This window comes from Saccopteryx leptura, chromosome 2, assembly GCF_036850995.1.
Source record: "Saccopteryx leptura isolate mSacLep1 chromosome 2, mSacLep1_pri_phased_curated, whole genome shotgun sequence".
In the NCBI taxonomy this organism is placed as follows: Eukaryota; Metazoa; Chordata; class Mammalia; order Chiroptera; family Emballonuridae; genus Saccopteryx; species Saccopteryx leptura.
The window spans coordinates 114,151,080-114,174,332 of NC_089504.1; the positions used below are offsets into that span (position 1 = coordinate 114,151,080).

At 47.2% G+C, this 23,253-nt stretch overlaps 1 protein-coding gene across 2 annotated transcripts; it reads left to right on the plus strand.

The window, feature by feature from the left end:
• The first annotated feature begins 1,911 nt into the window (after positions 1-1,911).
• Positions 1,912-12,241, plus strand: FKBP4 (FKBP prolyl isomerase 4). Of its 2 annotated transcripts, none has more exons than XM_066368573.1 (10): positions 1,912-2,201; positions 4,303-4,447; positions 4,883-5,025; positions 5,895-6,015; positions 6,240-6,396; positions 7,024-7,114; positions 7,208-7,291; positions 7,582-7,767; positions 8,475-8,743; positions 11,437-12,241. In XM_066368573.1, the coding sequence occupies exons 1-10, from the start codon at positions 2,097-2,099 to the stop codon at positions 11,450-11,452; spliced, it is 1,317 nt and encodes a 438-aa protein (XP_066224670.1). In that variant the 5' UTR covers positions 1,912-2,096; the 3' UTR covers positions 11,453-12,241. The 2 variants fall into 2 exon arrangements, with proteins under 2 accessions (XP_066224670.1, XP_066224669.1); XM_066368572.1 differs by having other exon boundaries at positions 1,917-2,201; positions 8,475-8,714.
• The last annotated feature ends 11,012 nt before the right edge of the window (positions 12,242-23,253 follow it).

A 23,253-nucleotide genomic window follows, 5' to 3' on the forward strand; every position in this document is an offset into this window, starting at 1 on the left:
TGTCTCTCTTTTAAAAAGAGAGAGAGAGAAAAAAGAAATGTCTTGGTTGTGGCTAAACTCATTTGCTGTAAATAGCTGGAGGAAAGTTTTGTTTCTTCTGCAGCTCCTTCCAGTAAAGTTCGATCAGAAAGAACTATGATGAATTACCAAATTATGTTAAGGTATTGAAATTTCATCTGTAACAGCCCTTTCAATTACCTACCTAAATGGGACAATTCACATTCAACAGAGCAGTGTCAGGCCCATAGCCAGGGCTCAAATAGTTTTACTACTGGAATACAAATTAATGTAGCCAATGACTATCTGATACAACTCACCAGGCACTATGCTAAACTGGGGATAAATGCTAAGCAAAATCAAGATCCTCTCTAGCAGGATCTTTTTGCCAAAAAGCTATCGTGTGGGTAACTAGGGGTTGCAGAGCTTTGAATCACCACAGATGCTCAGCATTCTATAGGCAGTCTATAAACACTTGGGAGTCAAATATTGAAAAAATAAGCCCTGGTCAGGCAGCTTAGAGCATCCTCAGGGCATGGCAAGATTGAGGGTTGGATCTCCAGTCAGGGCACATACAGTAATCAACCAATGAATGCATGGTTGAGTGGAACATCAAATTTATGTTTCTGTTTCTCTCTCTTTTTCTCTAAAGCCAACCAATAATTTTTTTTTAAATTTTGTTTTAAAAGAAAATATACCTTGCCTCAGGCCTTTAGTAAAATGGAATGACTTTGGCCCTGGCAGGTTGCTCAGTGGTACAGCATAGGTCCAGTGTGTGGAAGTCCCGGGCTCGATTCCTGGCTAGGGCACACAGGAGAAGCGCCCATCTGCTTCTCCACCCTTCCCCCTCTCCTTCCTCTCTCTCTCTTCCCCTCCCTCAGCCAAGGCTCCAAGGGAGCCAAATTGGGCCGGGCGCTAAGGATGGTTCCATGGCCCCTGCCTCAGGCGCTAGAACGGCTCAAGCCGCAATGGAGCAACGCCCCAGATGGGCAGAACATCGCCCCCTGGTGGGCATGCGGAGTCTGTCTGATTGCCTTCCCGCTTCTAACTTCAGAAAAATACAAAAACAATAAAAAATGGAATGTCTTTTTTCTTGAGTTGAAACAACATTTGTTTTTAAGTATTAACCGAAATAGCAGTTTTATTGTCGGGAAGGACCATTCAATACGTGTCCCGTTTAAGAATCCTTAGCTTTGTGGGTCATTTCCTGCAAATGGCTCAAGCACTTTAAAGAGCTCCACACCGCACATCTTCCGGGCTCTGGGAGAAATTAAGGCTGCTCTAACCCAATTCTGTGCACAGAGGGAAGCGCAACTAGCTCATGGTACCCCCCATACCATTCCATTCCCGCCCCCCCCCCCCAACTTGTTACGTGTGCCCGCCCCGTGAGCACGCAGAGGCCACGCGGCTGTGTTTATGGCTGGCATTTATAAACACGCGCGGCGTCTGAGGTCGGGGAGACCCACCACACCGTCGCCACTCACATCCGGCTACACAGCTGGGAGCAAACCAAGCGGCGGACTGCAATGTATAGAGCGGATTTGGGTTGGCAGGCTTGGCACAGGGAGTGATGTCGGGGCATCGAGAAGGATCTGGAAGAATCCGGTTTGACTGGGAAGCGGGAAAGGGAGGGCCCAGGAGAGCGCAAGGCGGGTAGGGGACTGCCCCCCCCCCCCCGTAGTCTCCACCCAGAGTCCCAGGAGTGTGTGTGTGTGTGGGGGGGGGGGCAGGCAATCAGCATAAGGAATGAACCAGAAATAGGAAAAAAATTCATATAATCACCGGCAGCACTAGAGCCACAACCGGCTTAACCGTCGCCGTCTCTAGAAACTTCTCCACGCCCTCCCCCTCCGTCCCTCGCTAGCTCTCCGGCTCCTCCCAGCCCCTCCCTGCGCGGCGGGGCGGAACCAATCACTCCTCCGGCCGCTCCGGGACCCACCTACGACGGCTCCCCAGCCGGATTCCGCTGCGGGCCAGGGAACCTGAGGGGCTGAGCCTCGGACCAGTTCGCAGGTCGGCGTCTGCGCGCCGCCCCGCCGAGCAGACAGGCCGCGGCGCCCAGTGCCCAGCTGCCCGGGTAAACGGCACACGGAGCGGCGATGACGGCGGAGGAGATGAAGGCGGCCGAGAGCGGGGCGCAGTCGGCGCCTCTGAGAATCGAGGGAGTGGACATCAGCCCCAAGCAGGATGAAGGCGTGCTGAAGGTAAGGGCGCCGACGCTGGGGAAGCCCGTGGCCTGCGGGGGGCGGCCGAGCCCTAGTCGACCGTCGCAGCCGCTCTCCCGCCGAACCTGGGAGCCCCGCCGGGCCAGGCTGGGGACTCCCGCCTCTGCAACCTCCCGGCCTATGGTGGAGTGTTTGTGCAGCGGGCGGCCGGTTGCATCGCCTTCCTAAACCAGGCTGCGTTGTTTGAGGGCGAAAGGGGAGTGATCTAGGTGCGCGGGTCTCCCCTTGCCCATTTTTCTGGCCCCTTTGGAAGCCTGTGGTCTGGGCTCAGGCCCCCGACGCTGCAGGACCAACTCCGGTGTGCAGCGTGCAGAGGGGAGGGACAGGCGCGGCGGCTGACGCGAGCGGCAGCTAGGGGGCCTCGGGCAGCGTGCGCCCGGCCCGGCCCCGACGCCGCCCCTCCCTCACCTCGGTCCGACCCCGCAGCTGTGGCCAAACTGCCAGCTCCTTCCCTGCCAACAGCAGCCGGGAAGGCCCTGGGCCGTCTTCGTCGGTAGTGGAGCGAGAGCTTGCCTACTCCTGGCAATATCAGCTAAGATCTGAATCGGTCACAAGACTAATTTCTGGCCCAGCGACTTATGTGCCACTTGGCGCCCGGGCCTGGCCGCGAGGAAGGTTCTGGTGCTCTCCGCTTTTTCTTTAGCCCCTTTCTAAAGGTTGGGACTTAGGTAGGTCACCCGCTCAGCCATGCTGTCCCCCCTCCCACCAGCCCCGGGAAAACCGGGGAGCGGTGCATGCTGGGACCTGTAGTTCTCGTACACGGACCCACGCCACCCCAGATTTGGGGCTTGGGGTGTGATGCCTAGAGGAAGTGCTTTGCTTAGGAGCCTGCGGCAGTGTAATCGCCAGACTGCAATAGCCATAGTGAAGGGGGAAGGGTCTTGGCCTGAGGGAGCAGGGCAGCTTGACCTGGGTCAGTACAGCCAACGGTGAGTTCAGAGCAGGTTCCCACAGAACACACGAAATACCAGCCCGGATCTCATTCCCGCTGCTTTACTCCACGTGTGTGTGTGTGTGTGTGTGTGTGTGTGTGTGTGTGTGTGTGTGAGAGAGGGGGGGGGGGGGCTTGGGCAAACCTCCAGGAGTCCCTGTCTGGTCCAGAAATGCATGTGGCTTTCCTCCTATATCTTGGAATCTCAAGCTGCTCTTCCAATGGGCATGTGGCTTCCCATTCTCTCTCCAGTGTCCTGGTGATCTCTATCTTCCACTCCTTTCCCTTATCTTTATTACTCCTTAATCCCCCATCCATTCTATCAGAGAAGCTTTCCTTGGGCAATGACACACCTATCAGGTTGCCTGTGGAGGGAGCTTTTGTAAATGCTGAGGAAGAGAAGCAGAGGCTTCTAAGTTCCTGGGAAATAATCTTAGCCCAGAAATAAAGGGCTTAAACTAGTCTACCAGTGCTCATCTGTAATTTAGTATATTCCTTTTTCCTCTTTGAAACTCTTCATTAGCCATATTCCTCTTATCTCCAAATCAGACCCTGATCTGGCATTTAGGAAGAATGAGAAAATGGAGCATAAGTACCTCTGCCTGACCTGTGGTGGCGCAGTGGATAATGAACTGCCCTGGAACACTGAGGTCACTGGTTCGAAACCCTGGGCTTGCCTGGTCAAGGCACATATGGGAGTTGATGCTTCCTGCTTCTCCCCCCTTTCTCTCCCTCTCCCACTCTCTCTTTCTCTCCCCTGCATAAAAGGAATAAATTAAGTAAGGAAATACTTCTTCCTTTGCTGCTGATAAATGTTACCAATTTAATCCTCCAACAGCTATAATAGGGATTATCATCACTACTTTACAAATATGGTTTAGAGAGTTTGAGTGACTTATCTAAGATCATACAGCAAAGATTTGACTTGGGTTTTTTGTCTCCAGTTTTCAAACCAAGTCATATCACACCTCAGGAGAGATAGGAAGGTCAGTTGGCTTCTATCTAAGATTTATATCAGAGTCCCTTGAGGAATGGTTCCTTGAATCTACTTAAAGGAGACAGAAGACTCCCTCTATGTTTCTGTCAGAGGCATGCAAGTGGTTTTACGGTCCCATGCCTGGGTACTCATCTTCTCCCCCTTCCTCCCAGGTCATCAAGCGAGAGGGCGTGGGCACTGAGATGCCTATGATTGGGGACCGAGTCTTTGTTCACTACACTGGCTGGCTGTTAGATGGTACCAAGTTTGACTCCAGTCTGGACCGCAAGGACAAATTCTCCTTTGACCTGGGAAAAGGTAGGCAATAGACTTGGTAGATAGGCTTCGAGGAGGATTTAAGTTGTCAGAAGCAGGAACGATATTATTAGAAACTTGGAGTGGTTTATTACAGGCTGTTGGTTTTCTTTTTGTTGTTGTTGTTGCTATTCCTTTTTTCCCCCAGTCCTGTAACTATATTGATTTCTCTCTCTCCTTCCCCTGATTACTTTTGAACACCTCACTTCCTCTTCAGGAGTGGACTGCCTTGTTTCTTGAATTCCTTTGTTTCCATAGTTGAGTGGTTTCTTTAATTTTTAAGAGATCTGACAGGACCGCACTGATTGCAACCAGGTTTTCTACCTTCCTGGTCCCATTTCTAAAAAGTGTCTAGCTTCCCCTCGGGCATGGTACCCTGGGGCTGGTGAGCTCAGAGTCAGATCTGTAGAGGGATCTGTTTGCTTTCTTTACCTACAGGGGAGGTCATCAAAGCTTGGGACATTGCTGTAGCAACTATGAGGGTAGGAGAAATATGCCGCATTACCTGCAAACCAGAATATGCCTACGGTTTGGCAGGCAGCCCACCGAAGATCCCTTCCAATGCCACGCTTGTGTTTGAAGTAAGTGTCCAGCCAGAGAACAAAGAGCCGGCCTTATCTTAGCTCAGGGCCTAGTTGCCCTCCTGTCTTTCCTGCCACTTGGAGACAGTATAGCCAAGGCTGAGGTCCTGGCCTTAAGGGGAGAGGAGAAATGGAGAGGGCCGTTGGCTCTGCTGTGCACATAGCTTACTGCTGCCAGAATGTGGGCTTTGATGGAGGTTTTGGGTGGGAAGAGGTGCCCATGAGCCCCTCTTCAAAGCAGGTTAATAGGTTGAGGTGTATTTATTTCTAGAGCAAAGCCCAGAGGAAATGGGGTATAGTTTTAACTGAAAGGAGTCACGCGGTCTGTATCTGTGTGCAGTAATAAGTGACAGCATTGAATATTGGCACCTAGAGATCAGAGGAGGGGAGTAATGCCTCCTGCCATGGGTCAACAAGGTGAGGAAAGTTTTCATTGAGAATGCAGAACTTGGCACTGTTTTGTTTGAGAGTAGTTGAGCCCTACTCACCAATAATACTTGGAGAATGTTCAGAAGACTTCTGAAAGATGTTGGGACATTTCTAATGCCTGTCAAATTGGGCTTCTCAAGTAGTTGAGTTAGGATTCTCTGGAACATGCCCCTAATATGCAGAGGAGGTAATAAATAGATTGATCTCCTGAAGTTAACTGAGATCTATGTGGACTACCCACCTCTACCAAAGTTGAGGCTGGGGCAGGTACCAAGAACTTAGCAAAAGTGCCCCTCTGTCAACTCCTAGTGTGGCTGCCCTTGTGGTCAGACCTAGTCTGGGAATTACTAAGAACTTTTCTGAATGAGAGAGAAGTTGTATCTCACTGTTGACGAGTTAGTGCTGAAAGGAGTTGTGTCATCTTACGTCTTGGACCGCAGGTGGAGTTGTTCGAGTTCAAGGGAGAGGACCTGACCGAAGAAGAAGATGGAGGAATTGTCCGGAGAATACAGACTCGGGGCGAAGGCTATGCTAGGCCCAACGAGGGTGCTATTGTGGAGGGTGAGACAGTAGTCAGGTTTTAAGTCACTTTCTTTTTCTGATGCTCTTTTCTTGTCTAGCAAATGAGGGATTTGATATACCCTCTTAGTATACCAAGTCTGAGAACACAACAAGGGCGTCTTGGGGGCAAGAAGTGATGAAGGTAATAAAGGGAGGCTGGTAGCATCCTTCTTCAGTCACCTTCCTGCTCATGGGCCTGATTCATTACCTCTCTTGCATTCCAGTTGCACTAGAAGGATACTACAGGGACCAGATTTTTGACCAGCGAGAGCTCCACTTTGAGATCGGCGAAGGGGAAAGTCTGGATCTGCCTTGTGGGTTGGAGAAAGCCATTCAGCACATGGAAAAAGGAGAACATTCCATTGTGTACCTCAAGCCCAGGTGAGTGAGCACTTTGTAGAACAGGTGGGTGAACCAAGGTCAGAGATCTACATGTCCACAGTGAGGTGCATAACTGGCCCTATGTGTCCTTTCTTCTGCATGTGTTTACTACCCCCACAGCCTCATGAGTGTTCACTGCCTCTGGGCACCACAGACATAGGCCATTATGATCTCTTTGCTGTATTTAGGAGTGTGGCCACAACTGTCCACATCTCCTTGGATCAGAACGTAATCTTTTCGGTCATGGCTCCTATAGACTCTCTCCAACATCAAGATTTTCATCTTTATGACATTTCTTGAAGCACACCTACTCTGCCAGACACAATAAGGAATGGGCCTAGGTACTCAGGGACATTGTTCTTGACATCTCTTGATTCATTCTTCAGTGAAGTACCCTTGAAATTAGTAAGCATACCAGTGTGTAGTATGAGTTATTACTAGGATATGTAAGATACTGAGAGACTAACTAATTGTATAAAGAAGTCGGGGAAGATTTTGCCGAACGGGAAACATTTGAACCAAGTCTTAAAAGGGTTGGGGAGGTACTTTCCTGGAAACAGATAGGAAGCCTTTTCGGTAAGGAGCATGTTAGGTGCTGCTAAGATGACAGGTTTTTTGCCCCCACAGCTATGCTTTTGGCAGTGTTGGGAAGGAAAAGTTCCAGATCCCACCAAATGCTGACCTGAAATATGAACTGCACCTCAAGAGTTTTGAGAAGGTGAGTTGGTTCAAGATCTTTTCTCTCCTGAAGTAGTTCTCACCCTGCCTGTGACTCTCTTGACAACTGTGTTTCTCCCTTGGGGGACGGCAGGCCAAGGAGTCTTGGGAGATGAATTCGGAGGAGAAGTTGGAACAGAGCACCATAGTGAAAGAGCGGGGCACCGTGTACTTCAAGGTGAGCCAGCAGCCGTGGTCCTGAGGATACTCCCAGGAAGGGCTCCTCTGGGCTCACCCTTCTTCCCACCTCCCGCCCCCAATGGCTGAGGTCATTTTCTGCCAGGGAGTGGACAAGTAGCCCCTGTTGTCCTCACTTAGTATATCTGAGCTAGCTGCTCTTGCCTGGGGCATTGAGGGTAGCAGGGTAGGCAGGACTCTTCTGCTCATGGGTCACTGATGTCTGCAGGGTCAGAACCTGCAGGTGCAACTGGACCTGTGTTGTGTGCCTGAGCCTTCCTCCCGTTCTAGGAAGGCAAGTACAAGCAAGCTTCATTGCAATACAAGAAGATTGTGTCCTGGCTGGAATACGAGTCGAGTTTCTCTAATGAGGACGCGCAGAAGGCACAGGCTCTTCGGCTGGCCTCCCACCTCAACCTGGCCATGTGTCATCTGAAACTACAGGCTTTCTCAGCTGCCATTGAGAGCTGTAACAAGGTGAGGCCCCTTTAAAGAAGGCACAGGAGTGCTCTGGCTAGATAGCTCTCTGTTGGTTAGAGCATTGTCCTGATATGTAAAGGTTGTGGACTCTATCCCTGTTCAGGGCACATACAGAAATAGGTTTGTCTCTCTTCTTCCTCTTTGCCCCCTCCCTCTCCCTGGTCCTAAGAAAAACAAGCACCTTGGCTTCAGTGGTAGGAGGCAGCTGACAGTGTCTCAGTGAATAGAGCATCAGCCCAGCATATGGACATCACAGTTTTGATTTCCAGTCAGGGCACACAGGAGAAGTGACCATCTGCTTCTCTCCCCCAACCGTCACCCTCTTCCCCTCCCACAGCCAGTGGCTCGATTGGTTCAAGCATTGGCCCTAGGTGCTGAGGATGGCTTGGTTGGTCCCAAGCGCATAAACCTCAGGTGCTAAAAATAGCTCAGTACTCAAGCTTTGGCCCTAGACAGGGTTGCCAGGTCGATCCTGATTTAAAGAAAATGGAAATGTCAGAGGTCCTTCCCTTCCATGTGAAGAACTGTCTTCCTAGATCTTGGTCTTTTCCATTTATTGCCCCAAGATTGATTCTTTCTGAGGCAGAGCTAGCCATTTCCGTTCCCAGTCATCCTGCTGAGGGCCACCTCTAGAGCCCAATCTTGACCAGATAGGCTACAGGAAGGAGCTGAGGTCTCACTGTTGCTTCCTCCTTCATCATTAGGCCCTGGAGCTGGACAGCAACAATGAGAAGGGCCTTTTCCGCCGGGGAGAGGCCCACCTGGCAGTGAATGACTTTGACTTGGCACGGGCTGACTTCCAGAAGGTCCTGCAGCTCTACCCCAGCAACAAAGCTGCCAAGGCCCAACTGGGTGTTTGCCATCAGCGGATCCGCAAGCAGCTTGCACGGGAGAAGAAGCTCTATGCCAATATGTTTGAGAGGTTGGCTGAGGAGGAGAGTAAGGTGAGGATCAGGACAGGCACAGGGACGAGGTAATGTCTCTTTTTATACCCATCTCATTTCCTTGTCCCTGTGCCCAGCTGAGCTGGTGTGGGCTCTTTGTGCCTGTGGTTGTTTGTGCCAGTCCTGGAAACCAGAAGTTGCCCTGTCCATGGAACAATAGCATGTATGTTCCCTCAGTAAAAATCTCTGCTGTCAGGGCAACATTCCTTGGTGGTCAGGGCTGGGAACCCACTTGAGTAAGTAGAGGTCAGGAATCAGTTGTCAAGTGTGCTTCCTAACATATGTTGTCTGTGCATTTTTAAAACACAGGTTTTAAACATCTTTTTAAAAATCGGTAATACAGCCTGACTTGTGGTGGCACAGTGGATAAAAGCTTTCGACCTGGCATGCTGAGGTCACCAGTTCAAAACCCTGGGATTGCCTGGTCCAGGCACATATGGGAAGCAACTATATGTATTATGAATTGATGCTTCCCACCCCATTTTCTCTCCTCTCTCTAAAAATCAATAAACCTTAAACATATATAATACATATATATAATACGTCTATATATATGTAATACATATACGTAGTTAAATTCAAGTTGTACAAAAGAATTTGTAGTCAGAAGTCTCCCACCACCCAAAAGCAACTGATATTACCAGTTCTTGTATCATTCCAGCATATTTGAGTACATGTACAATTAGACACATTTATGTTTTCTCTCTTTTTCCTAATAAAAGGCAACATGCTCTGTGTTCTATAGCATGCTTATTTTACATCAACAACCAAAAGAGCTTCCATGTTTGTTCTTATGTTTATATATCTTTCCATCGCATAGATATACCATACCTCATTTACCAGTCCCTTATTTTTAGTCTCCTGGTGTTCTAAACCAGCACTGTCCAGTAGAAATATAATGCATACCACATATATAATTTTAAGTTGTCTAGTAGCTGTGCTAAAGAAAAACAGGTGAAGTAATTTTAATACTGTGTAGTTGACCCAAGGTATCTAATTGCAACCTGTAACTTTTTAAATTGCACCTGTGTATTTTCAGACCAAGTCATCAAAATCCAGTGCATATTTTACACATACAAGACATCAGTTTTAACTACCTAAATTTAAAGTGCTCAGCCTTTACGGTGCTAGTAGCTGCCATGGTGGAAAATTAGTTATGAACAGTATTGCAATAAATGATCTTTTAAATATATAGTTTTTTACATGTACAGGTGTGGTTTTTTTTTTTGTTTTGTTTTGTTTTTCTACAGAGGCAGAGATAGACAGGGACAGACAGGAACAGAGAGAGATGAGAAGCATCAATCATTAGTTTCTCGTTGCGTGTTGCGACTTCTTAGTTGTTCATTGATTGCTTTCTCATATGTGCCTTGACCGCGGGCCTTCAGCAGACCGAGTAACCCCTTGCTGGAGCCAGTGACCTTGGGTCCAAGCTGGTGAGCTTTTTGCTCAAACTAGATGAGCCCGGTGCTCAAGCTGGCTACCTCGGGGTCTCGAACCTGGATCCTTCCGCATCCCAGTCCGACGCTCTATCTACTGCGCCACCACCTGGTAAGGCCTACAGGTGTGCTTTTAAGACACACCATATTGCCTGACCTGTGGTGGCGCAGTGGATAAAGCGTCGACCTGGAAATGCTGAAGTCGCGGGTTCGAAACCTTGGGCTTGCTTGGTCAAGGCACATATGGGAGTTGATGCTTCCAGCTCCTCCCCCCCTTCTCTCTCTCTCTCTCTTTCTCTGTCTCTCCCTTTCCTCTCTTAAAAAAAAAAAAAGCCCTGGCCGGTTGGCTCAGCGGTAGAGCGTCGGCCTAGCGTGCGGAGGACCCGGGTTCGATTCCCGGCCAGGGCACACAGGAGAAGCGCCCATTTGCTTCTCCACCCCTCCGCCGCGCTTTCCTCTCTGTCTCTCTCTTCCCCTCCCGCAGCCAAGGCTCCATTGGAGCAAAGATGGCCCGGGCGCTGGGGATGGCTCCTCGGCCTCTTCCCCAGGCGCTAGAGTGGCTCTGGTCGCAATATGGCGACGCCCAGGATGGGCAGAGCATCGCCCCCTGGTGGGCAGAGCGCCGCCCCATGGTGGGCGTGCCGGGTGGATCCCGGTCGGGCGCATGCGGGAGTCTGTCTGACTGTCTCTCCCTGTTTCCAGCTTCAGAAAAATAAAAAAAAAAAAAAAAAAAAAAAAAAGACACACCATATTTCCCCATGTATAAGATGCACCTTAATTTTGGGGCCCAAAATTTGAAAAAAAAAGTATTACATAAAGTTACTGAACTCAAGTTTTATTCATCATAAAATTCATACAACTCTTTATCAGTGTCAAAACTCCCATCCATTAGCTTGTCCTCATCTGTGTCTGGTGACAAATCACTGTCTTCAACAATGAGAGCAAAAACAAGCGCAAAAAAGCGGGAAATGCAAGTAAAGAAACAACTACTTGCATATGTAAGACACCCCCAGTTTTTAGACCCCAAATTTTGGGGGGGAAGGTGCGTCTTATACATGGGGAAATATGGTATGTAGAAAGGGAATTGCTGTGTCCATTTAATTCTGCTGGAAATGAATGTACTGTACATTGTTTCACTTGTGGGATGAGTATTGGGTACAGACTGGACATGGTGGCAGGGTGCTGGGTGTGTGGAAGCCGGTCAGTAAGTGCAGGCAGGCAAGAGTGGGGACATGGAGAAAGCATTACCTTTCTCACCAGGTGACCGGGCCTCTTTCTTCTCGCAGGCCAAGGCGACAATAGCTGCAGGAGACCGTCGTGCTGATGCAGAGATGAAGGACGAGCAGGAGGATGTGGCAGGGAGCCAGTCTAAGGTGGAAACTGAGGCATAGCCCCTCCCCAGCCCTATTCCTGCAGCCGCCTGCTTCCTTGCTCCCTACTCTGCTCCACCCTGTTCGTTTTGTAAAAACTGAAGAATTTTGAGTGAATTAGACCTTTATTTTTCTATCTGGTTGGATGGTGGCTTTGGGGGGAGGGGGAAAGAAGTAGGCTGGGGGATTGAGGTGGGGGATCATTGTAGGTATTTTCACTCCCTCCTTCCCCCGTTACACATGAGCAAATGTACATCCATGCACACTCATCAGAATGTTAATTTATTTTGCTTCCTCTTTTGGTTATGCCCATTTTTCACATGGTAGAAGGGGGTGAGCAATAGGAATGTGGGATCAGATGTGAAACCAGGGTGGAGAGGGAGAGCTCCTGGGCGGGCATCTTCCTCCTCCTCCCTCCTCCTCCCTGTCCATTTCCAAGCACGTGGCCTCCGTGTGGGTGCTAGGGGCATGGGAAAAACCACTGTTGTGCCCGTTATTTCTTTCTGATCCCTTCTTCACCCAGATGGTGTGGTTGATGATTTCTCCTGGGGTCATGGTGACCACCCCCTGTATCCCCTTCCAGTATTTCCTCTCCGATCTCTTTCTCTTCTCAGCCAGGTCATGTCCCCACCCCCCATCAGCCTCTTCTCTGCACATTGCTGAAGGTCCAGGCTCAACTCAAGTTCTGTACTTGAGCAATAAAGTGGAAACATAAAAACTGGGTGTCAGGCAACCTTTTTTGTTTTGGCCTTAGAGGGTGGGCATGCATGGCTACATTGTGGGGGACAAATTAAGGGAGTCACCCATCTCAAGTCCTTAAAATGCAGCACCTGATAGAGAATCGGTGGTTGAGCCTGGAGCAGCGCTGCCACACAGGGCCTCCTGGGCTCTGCACAGGCGGCTCCAGGGCCGCGCTGAGATCCTCTACACGTTTCCACACTCTCCACAGCAGCCTGGCAGTTTCTGCTGGCTCTGGTTCTCTTCCCAAACAATAAGGACGTGGAAAACTTCCAAAATACAGGGGCCACTTGTGTTTGGTTTGAAGTTCGATTTCCCTATCTGCCTAACTAATCCCATAGAAAGGACAGCCTCCCTTGGTTTCTTAAAAGGTAAAATCTGTTGGCCCTGGCCAGTTGGCTCAGTGGTAGAGCATCGGCCTGGCGTGCAGGAGTCCCAGGTTCGATTCCTGGCCAGGGCACACAGGAGAGACGCCCATCTGCTTCTCCACTCTTCCCCCTCTCCTTGCTCTCTGTCTCTTCCCCTCCCGCAGCTAAGGCTCCATTGGAGCAAAAGGTGGCCCGGGTGCTGGGGATGGCTCCTTGGCCTCTGCCCCAGGTGCTAGAGTGGCTCTGGTCTCAACAGAGCGATGCCCTGGATGGACAAAGCATCGCCCCCTGGTGGGCATGCCGGGTGGATCCCGGTTGGGCGCATGCAGGAGTCTGACTGCCTCCCCATTTCCAGCTTCAGAAAAATACAAAAAAAAAAAGTAAAATATGTGTGGTGGCGCAGTGGAGAAAGCGCCAAGTTAATGCTGGGGTCACCAGTTCAAAACCCTGGGTTTCCCTGGTCAAGGCACATATGAGAAGCAACTATGAGTTATGCTCCGTTCCTTGCCCCCTTCTCTTTAAAAAAAAAAAAATTAAAATAAATTAAAAAAAATATGTATAAATCTCTGATGTCAGTAACACCTGTGTGACACCTTTTACACAAAAGGGATGAACCAGGGAGGGGGGCAAAGGGGGTGTCGAGGGGAACAGGTGGGGAGCAATGTATTCGATGGAACACTCAAATCTATTTAAACACAATAAATTAAAATAAATTGAAAAAAAAGGGAAGAAAAGTCCTCAAGCCAGGTAACACAGGCAGTCAGGCTCACTTGCCAGTTTCCTTCTGGGTTCTAAGAAGAAAAGACTGCTTTTTTCCAACTGCTTGACCCTTCACTCTTGTAACAGGCCCTGGGAGAGACCAAGGGGCATAAACAGCTAAGCTGAGACTTCTGAATTTGGCTGCTGGCCAGGGGTCTCCATCTGTGCACCTCTCTCTCTGGGCTGTAGTAATTCCTGTGCATGACAGAGCTAGAATGCCTACCCACATGCCTGTAAGCAGTTCTTCCAGAAGAATTTTCTCCACACTTTCACTGTGGAAGAGAAACTTACATGTGTAAAAGATACACCAGGTCACAAAAGCATGACTGGTGCTGGAGCCAGAACTAAAATGTGCTCGTCCTAGTTTCCTCGTGTCACCCTTACTCTCTTGCTGGATTCACACCCTAGTCCTGGGCTTGGCTTTTTTAGGTATTTCAAGCTTAGACATGGCCCTGCAGCCAACGATAATAGCTAACCTTTCGTGACATAAGCCTAGCACTACAAGAGCCTCATGTAGAGTGACCTTAATCCTCACAACCATCCTACAAAGGAACCACCCCATTTTACAGATGAGAACACCAAGGCCCAGAGGTTAATGCAAAGATCTGCCTGGAATATGAGATCTCTTGAACAAATCTGAAGTTGGTCATGAAGTTCATGTGACGTTGGGCAAGTTGAATCTTTCCTGAACTGCAAAAATAGGGAAATATACAAAACGCTTCTGGGGTTTCTTACAGCTCTGAGTGCTTCCGTAGGAATCCCAAGAATTTAAAAGAATCACTTGTGTAGCACTAGCTGGACAAGCCTTGGTTTATGTGTCCTGTGAGGCTGTTTGTGGCCAGAAGTCTTAAGTTTAAAATTAAACCCACTGCCTACCCCACTGTTCTCAGTGAATGCTCAAATAACAACCAGTAGCAATCAATATTTTTAGCTGTTAATACAAGTTTGCAAGTAGTTTCTGGAAGTTTTAAAATAGGTTTTCTTCTTGATATGCTGAAGTTGCAAGTTAGACCCCCGTCATAGCACATAAAAGAAACAATGAATGCATGAATAAGTGGAAAACCAAATTGATAATTCCTTCTCTCTCAAATCAATAAATGGTTTTTTGGGTTTTTTTTTTTAAAGATTTGATTCATTTTAGGAAGGAAGAGAGAGAGAGAGAGAGACAGAATGAAGGGGGGTTATAGAGCAGGAAGCACAACTCCCGTATGTGCCTTGACCAGGCAAGCCCAGGGTTTCAAACCAGCGACCTCAGCATTCCCAGTTGTTGCTTTATCCACTGCACTACCACAGGCCAGGCTTTGTCTTGTTTTTTTAATTTCAGTAAGTTTGACCAGTGGTAGCACAGTGGATAGAGCAATGACCTGGGATGCTGAGGTCTCAGGTTTGAAATCACGAGGTTGCCAGCTTAAGCATGGGTTCATCCTGCTTGAGCACAGGCTCATCAGCATGCGTGTGGGGTTGCTGGATTGCACAAGGGATCGTGAACCTGATCCCATCATTAGCTTGAGCCCAAAGTTTGTCTTGAGCAAGAGGTCACTGTCTCAGCCGGATCCCCTAGGTCAAGGTATCTATGAGAAGCCATCAATGAACACCTAAATTGCTGCAACTACAAGTTGATGCTTCTCAGATGCTTCCCTGTCTCTGTCCCTCTGTCTCTCGCTCAAAAAAAAAAAATTATAAAATAGGGTTTATCTTCCTAGTGCTGGTTCAAACATCAAGTTCTATGAAGTTTCTCCTAAGTACAGTATGTCCAGTCTCTCCATTCTGTCAGCTGCTCCCTAACATCACTGTGCGCCTCCAGCCTGCTCCTGTCCAACAACACTCCCGGCTTGCATTCCCTCTTGCCCCACCTGCATTTGCATAGCATTCCAATTGTATCCCTCCGACTGCAACGTGTCAGTGATTCCCCATCCCATTTATGCTGAAGATCAGAATCTGTCATAAGCTACAAACACCTTTAAGGCCTGGCCCCCCTGCCTTACCCTCATCAGTACACACTTAACTTTTTTCCACTCTATACCAGCCACACTGCCCTGATAGTGTACAGGTAATTGTACATCTCATTTCAATTGGAGAAATAATATGTAAAGGACATTTGAGATGGGACTAGTAAACAAATAGTACCTTTTTTAGAAAACGGAAACCCTGGCAGGAGAGCTTGGTTGGTTAGAGCGTTGTCCCGAAGCAGATGTTGCTGGTTTGATCCCTGGTCAGAGTACACACGGGAACATATCTATGTTCCTTTCTCTCAAATCAATTAAAAGACAAAACAAAACTGGAAAATTACAATAAGCTATCACCTCACATCTGTAAGAATGTCTGTTGTCAAAAAGTCAAATAATAAATGTTGGCTAAGATGTTGGGAAAAGGGAACCCTTGTGTGCTATGGATGGGAATGTAAATTGTCAACCCATGTTTGTCCATTCAAATGTCAATCCATTCATCATCTATTTCTGAATTTATTCGTGAAAGAACATCCAGACAGAAAGATAAATACTTTTGATAGCATGCAATTTAAAATGAACAACTGTTTTAGAAATAAAGGAAAGAGAGAGAGAGAAAGAGCAAGAAAGAAAAAGAGAAAAAGAAAAGAAAGAGTCTGATCAGTGATGGCACAGTGATATAAAGTCAGCCTGGGGCTCTGAGTTTCCAGGTTCAAAACCCTGAGTTGCTGGCTCAATTGCGGGCCCATCCAGCTTGAGCACAGGCTCACCAGCATGATCCCCTGGTTGCTGGCTTGAAGCCCAAGGTCACTGGCTTGAGTAAGGGGTCACTGGCTTGGTTGGACCCCTCTGGCCCCTTGTCAAGGCACATATGAGAAGCAATCAATGAAGAACTAAAGTGCTGCAACTACAAATTGATTCTTCTCTCTCCCTTACTGTCTATCTCTCAGTCTCTTACTAAAAAATAATAATCATAAAATAATAATAACAATAATAGGGAACATTTAAGATCTTATGTCCCAGCATATATCATCAGTTTGGCTGAAATAACCTCCTACAAAATTAAAAAAATAATAAAACTAAATAAATTCAATGACATTTAGTCCAATTACAATGTTGTGTACCCAACACCTCTAACTAGTTCTAAAACATGTTCATCATGGAGGAGTCCAGCAGGCACCAGACACAGTGGAGAATAAATATGCCCAACAGGACAGACACTGCACAGTGTCTAATACATATGATCAAGGTTGATCCTTAGAGCCAGCCAGCCAACCTGCACCCACGAAAGGACCAATTATGTTCAGTACTCACATACAAGAGGAGGGTAAATACCACCTCAAGAGGCATTCCTAGAGCAAGGAACTCAGGTGGCCTGGAGGTCAGTACCACTGAGCCCATCTTCCTCATAAAGATACCACATCATGGCCCTGGCTGGTTGGCTCAGCGGTAGAGCGTCGGCCTGGCGTGCGGGGGACCCGGGTTCAATTCCCGGCCAGGGCACATAGGAGAAGCGCCCATTTGCTTCTCCACCCCCCCTCCTTCCTCTCTGTCTCTCTCTTCCCCTCCCGCAGCCAAGGCTCCATTGGAACAAAGATGGCCTGGGCGCTGGGGATGGCTCCTTGGCCTCTGCCCCAGGCGCTAGAGTGGCTCTGGTTGCGGCAGAGCGACGCCCCGGAGGGGCAGAGCATCACCCTCTGGTGGGCAGAGCGTTGCCCCTGGTGGGCTGCTGGGTGGATCCAGTCGGGCGCATGTGGGAGTCTGTCTGACTGTCTCTCCCCATTTCCAGCTTCAGAAAAATACAAAAAAAAAAAAAAAAAAGATACCACATCAAATTTCAAAGTCAGAGCAGAGCTACCTAATACACAGACAAAATGGGCAAAGAAATGTCCAAATGAATTAATAGGAGAAATCCCCAGAAAAAGAACTAAACAAAGTGGAGGTAACCAAACCACCAGACTCATAGTTTAAAATAATGGTTACTAGGATGCTCAAGGATCTTAGAGCAACAATGGAGGGTCACAATAAGAACTTAAAAAAGATAGCAAGCATCAAAAAGGACATTGAGATAATAAAAAAGAACCAGTCAGTAATGACAAATATAATATCAGAAATGACTGCACTAGAAAGAATCTACAGCAGGCTGGATGAAACAGAAGATTGAATCAGTGATTTAGAGGACAAGATAAACATAAGTACAGAAGCAGAGCAGCAAAAAGAAAAGAGTCTCAAAAAGACTGAGGAAACTTTAAGAGACCTCTGTGACAACATGAAAAGAAACAACATCCACATCATAGAGGTTCCTGAAGGAGAAGAGAACAAACAAGGGATAGAGAACCTGTTTGAAGAAATCATAGCTGAACATTTCCCTAAATCAATGAAGGAAAAAGTCACACAAATTCAAGAAGCACAGAGAATTCCACTGAAGAGGAACCCAAGGAGTCCTACACCAAGACACATCATAACTAAAATGCAAAAGTTAAGAGGCAAAGAAAGAATACTAAAAGCTGCAAGAGAAAAGCAGTTAATTACCTACAGAGGAGCTCCCATAGGATGACATCTGACTTGTCAACAGAAACACTTCAGGCCAGAGGGATTGGCAAGAAATATTCAGTGAGGCAAAACAAGAACCTACAACCAAGACTACTTTATCTAGCAAGGCTATCATTTAAAATTAAAGGAGAAATAAAAAGTTTCCCAGACAAAAAAAGACTCAAGGAATTCATTACAAGCAAACCAGTATTGCAAGAAATGTTAAGGAGCCTGCTATAAAAAGAGCAAAGGAAAAAAAAATCGAGAGAAAGACAATTGTGGGTTTAAAGAATAAAATGGCAATAAATAAGAAAACAGGATCTGGCCCTGGCTGGTTGGCTCAGTGATAGAGCGTCGGCCTGGCGTGCAGGAGTCCCAGGTTCGATTCCCGGCCAGGGCACACAGGAGAAGCGCCTATCTGCTTCTCCACCCCTCCCCCTCTCCTTCCTCTCTGTCTCTCTCTTCCCCTCCTGCAGCCGAGGCTCCATTGGAGCAAAGTTGGCCCAGGCGCTGAGGATGGCTCTGTGGCCTCTGCCTTGGGCGCTAGAATGGCTCTGGTCACAACAGAGCGACACCCCAGATGGGCAGAGCATCACCCCCTGGTGGGCATGCTGGGTGGATCCCGGTTGGGCGCATGCGGGAGTCTGTCTGACTGCCTCCCCGTTTCCAACTTCAGAAAAATACAAAATTAAAAATTAAAAAAAAAAAAAAGAAAACAGGACCTATATATATGCTGTCTACAAGAGACCCACCTCAGAACAGAAGATACACATAGACTGAAAGTGAAGGGATGAAAGAAAGTATTTCATGCAAAAGGAAATGAAAAAAACAGCTGGGGTAGCAATACTTATATCTGACAAAATACCCTTTAAAACAAAGGCTACAGTAAGGGATAAAGAAGGTCATTACATAATGATAAAGAGAGCAATCCAACAGGAGGATATAATAATTATATTTCTGCACCTAATATAGGAGCACCTAAATATATAAAACAGATTTTGATGGACTTAAAGGACAAGGTCAACAGAAATACTATAATAGTAGGGGATTTTAATACCCCACTAACATCAATGGATAGATCCTCCAGACAGAAAATTAACAAAGAAACAGCAGCCTTAAAGGACACACTAGATCAACTGGATTTAATAGGTATCTTCAGAACCTTTCACCCCAAGCAGCAGAATAGACATTCTTTTCAAGTGCTTATGGTACATTCTCTAGGATACACCACATATTAGGACACAAAACAAGTCTCAATAAATTTAAGAAGATTGAGGATATAATTAGATGGCGCTGGAGTAGGCGGACGTACCAACATCTACCTCCCAGAACCAAAGTGGATTACAAACTAATTTTAAGAACTATCATCTGGCCTGACCTGTGGTGGCGCAGTGGATAAAGCGTCGACCTGGAAATGCTGAGGTCGCCGGTTTGAAACCCTGGGCTTGCCTGGTCAAGGCACATATGGGAGTTGATGCTTCCAGCTCCTCCCCCTTGTCTCTCTCTTCTCTCTCTGTCTCTCTCTCTCCTCTCTAAAATGAATAAATAAAATTAAAAAAGAAAAAGAAATGTTCATTAAAAAAAAAAAAAGAACTATCATCTGGAAAAACCAACTTTGGACTACACTAAGAGGACTCTTCAACCAAGGAACACTGAAGAAGCCACACCGAGACTGGTAGGAAAAGTGGAAACGTGGAGAGGGCTGCCCAGCTCCCCAGAGTGAACGGCAGCCAGGAGAGACTCGCCTGGCGGGAACTTAGTGTATCCCAAGGTTCTCTTTACCAAGCCACAGTCACAGACCTCCAGGGAAAAGCAACCTGGTCTCATCTCTCTAGGCAGAGGAGAACAGAAGCTCCATATCCACACATGCTGCAGATGGCTTTTCCAGTCTATCTGAATCATTACCAGCTAGAAGCAGCGGTCATTGGGACTTGGATGTGAGCTGCAAAGTATAGAATTGTGACAACAATTCCAGTGCCATGCGGACTTTTTCTGGATGTGGACTTTTCCTGGACTCTTGCTCCTTGTGACAGCTCCTAACAGACTGAACTGGGGCTGGGTTGCATTTTTCAGGGATTAGGCATGGTGTTAGGGCCAACTTGGACTTGGTGAACATGTTAAGGACACTAAAAAAAAAAAATTTAAGAAGATTGAAATCATATCAAGCATCTTCTCTGATCCCAATGGCATGAAACTAGAAATCAACTACAATAGGAAAACTGAAAAACATTCAAACACTTGGAGGCTAAATAGCATGTTATTAAATAATGAATGGGTTAACAATGAGATCAAGGAAGAGCCTGACCTGTGGTGGCGCAGTGGATAAAACCTTGACCTGGAATGCTGAGGTCGCCGATTCAAAACCCTGGGCTTGCCTGGTCAAGGCACATATAGGAGTTGATGCTTCCTGCACCTCCCCCCTTCTCTCTCTTTTCTCTCTCCTCCTCCCTCTCTCTTCTCTCTAAAATGAATAAATAAAATCTTTTTTAAAAATTAACTACAGTTGACTTAAAAAAAGAGATCAAGGAAGAAATAAAAAATTTCCTTGAAACAAATGAAAACAAACATACAATAACCTAAAATCTATGGAACACAGCAAAAGCAGTCCTGAGAGGGAAGTTCAAAGCATTACAGGCATACCTTAAGAAGCAAGAAAACGGAGGACCCGGGTTCGATTCCCGGCCAGGGCACACAAGAGAAGCGCCCATTTGCTTCTCCACCCCTCCACCATGCTTTCCTCTCTGTCTCTCTCTTCCCCTCCCACAGCCAAGGCTCCATTGGAGCAAAGATGGCCCGGGCGCTGAGGATGGCTCTGTGGCCTCTGCCTCAGGCGCTAGAGTGGCTCTGGTCGCAACATGGCGACGCCTAGGATGGACAGAGCATCGCCCCCTGGTGGGCAAAGCGTCGCCCCTGGTGGGCGTGCCGGGTGGATTCCGGTCGGGCGCATGCGGGAGTCTGTCTGACTGTCTCTCCCTGTTTCCAGCTTCAGAAAAAAAAAAAAAAAGAAAAAAAAATGAAAAGAAGAAGCAAGAAAAAGCTCAAATAAACAACCTAACCCTGCACGTAAAAGAAGTAGAAAAAGAACAGCAAATAAAGCCCAGAGGAAGAAGAAGGAAGGAAATAATAAGGATCAGAGCAGAAATAAATGACATAGAGGCTAAAAAAATAAAAAAATAATAAATAAATGAAACCAAGAGCTGGTTCTTTGAAAAGGTAAACAAGATTGATGAACCTTTAACCAGACTCATCAAGAAAAAAAGAGGACCCAAATAAATAAAATTAGAAATGGAAATGGAGAAGTAACAACTGACACCACAGAAAAAGATTGTAAGAAAATACTATGAAGATTTTTATGCCAAAAAATTGCATAACCTAGGCCAGTGGTCGGCAAACTCATTAGTCAACAGAGCCAAATAGAAACAGTACAATGATTGAAATTTCTTTTGAGAGCCAAATTTTTTAAACTTAAACTATATAGGTAGGTACATTCCTTATCAAGGTAGCACCCGCAAGTGGTATTTTGTGGAAGAGCCACATTCAAAGGGCCAAAGAGCTGCATATGGCTCACGAGTCGCAGTTTGCTGACCAGGGACCTAGGTGAAATGGATAAATTCCTAGAAACATACAATCTTCCAAAACTCAATCTGAAAGAATCCAAAAACCTGAGCAGACTGATTACAACAAATGAAATTGAAACAGTTATCAAAAACTCCCAGCAAACAAAAGTCCTGGACCAGATGGCTTCACAGGCAAATTTTATCAAACATTCAAAGAAGAACTAACACCTATTCTTCTCAAGCTATTCCAAAAAATTTAAGAAGATGGAAGACTTCCAACCTCATTTTATGAGGCAATTATCCTCATTCCAAAACCAGGTAAAGACACTACAAAGAAAGAAAACTATAGGCCAATATCTACTCATCAGAGAAATGCAAATTAAAACCACAATAAAATACCACCTTACAACTGTCAGAATGGCTCTCATGAACAAATCAACACAAAACAAGTGCTAGCGAGGGTGTGGAGAAAAGGGAACATTTTCCTCCCACATTGCTGGTGGGAATGCAAACTTGTGCAGCCATGTGGAAAATAGTATCGCATTTCCTCAAAAAATTAAAAATGGACTGCCTTTTGACCCAGCTACTCCACTTTGAGGAATATATCCTAAGAATCCCAAAACACTGATTCAAAAGAAGATATGCACCCCCATGTATATTGCAGCATTGTTTACAATAGCCAAGACCTGGAAACAACCAAAGTGTCCATTGGTGGACAAGTGGATAAAAAAGCTGTGATACATATACACAATGGAATATTACACGGCCGTGAAAAAGAATGAAATCTTACCTTTTGTGATGGAATGTATGGACTTGAAGATTATTATGCTAAATGAAATAAGCCAGGCAGAGAAAGACAAATATCATATGATCTCACTTATATGTGGAATTTCACTTATATAATGAACATGGTGAACTGAAGAACAAAATAGAGGCAGAGGCAGGGTCACGGGGAGCAGAGGGACAACTGTCAGAGGGAAGGGGGATAAGGGGACAGGATTAGAGAAGGTGAAGGGATTAGTGAAATTATATATACATAACACATAGATACAGATAACCAGACAGCAAATCTCAGAAGGGAGGAGTTAAAAAGAGGGGGGCTAGGAGGGTGTAATGGGGGGCACGTTGTTGGGGGTGAGGGTGTTATACTGAATTGGACACTTGAATCCATGTTAACATGATATATTTTAAAATTTTAATAAAAAAATATAAATAGCCTGACCGTGGGCCTTCAGCAGACCAAGTAACCCCTTGCTTGAGCCAGCGACCTTGGGTCCAAGCTGGTGAGCTTTGCTCAAACCAGATGAGCCCGCACTCAAGCTGGCAACCTTGGGGTCTCGAACCTGGGTCCTCCGCATCCCAGGCCGACGCTCTATCCACTATGCCGTGGGAGGGGAAGCAAAGCAAGCAAACCACGCTGTGATTGGCCCACCATGAAAGTTGCAATGCCCACTAGTGGGCAGGAAGGACCAAGTTGATCAGCACTGCAAAAGTGGGACAGACTCCCGCATGCGCCCGACTGGGATCCACCCGGCATGCCCACCAGGGGGCGATGTTCTGCCCATCTTGGGGCGCCGCTCTGCCTCAACCAGAGCCATTCTAGCGCCTGAGGCGGAGGCCACAGAGCCATCCCCAGCACCCGGGCAAACCTTGCTCCAATGGAGCCTTAGCTGCGGGAGGGGAAGAGAGAGACAGAGAGGAAGGAGAGGGGGAGGGGTGGAGAAGCAGATGGGCGCCTCTCCTGTGTGCCCTGGCCGGGAATCAAACCCGGGACTCCTGCACGCCAGGCCAACGCTCTACCACTGAGCGAACCGGCCAGGGCCAAAAGTGGGC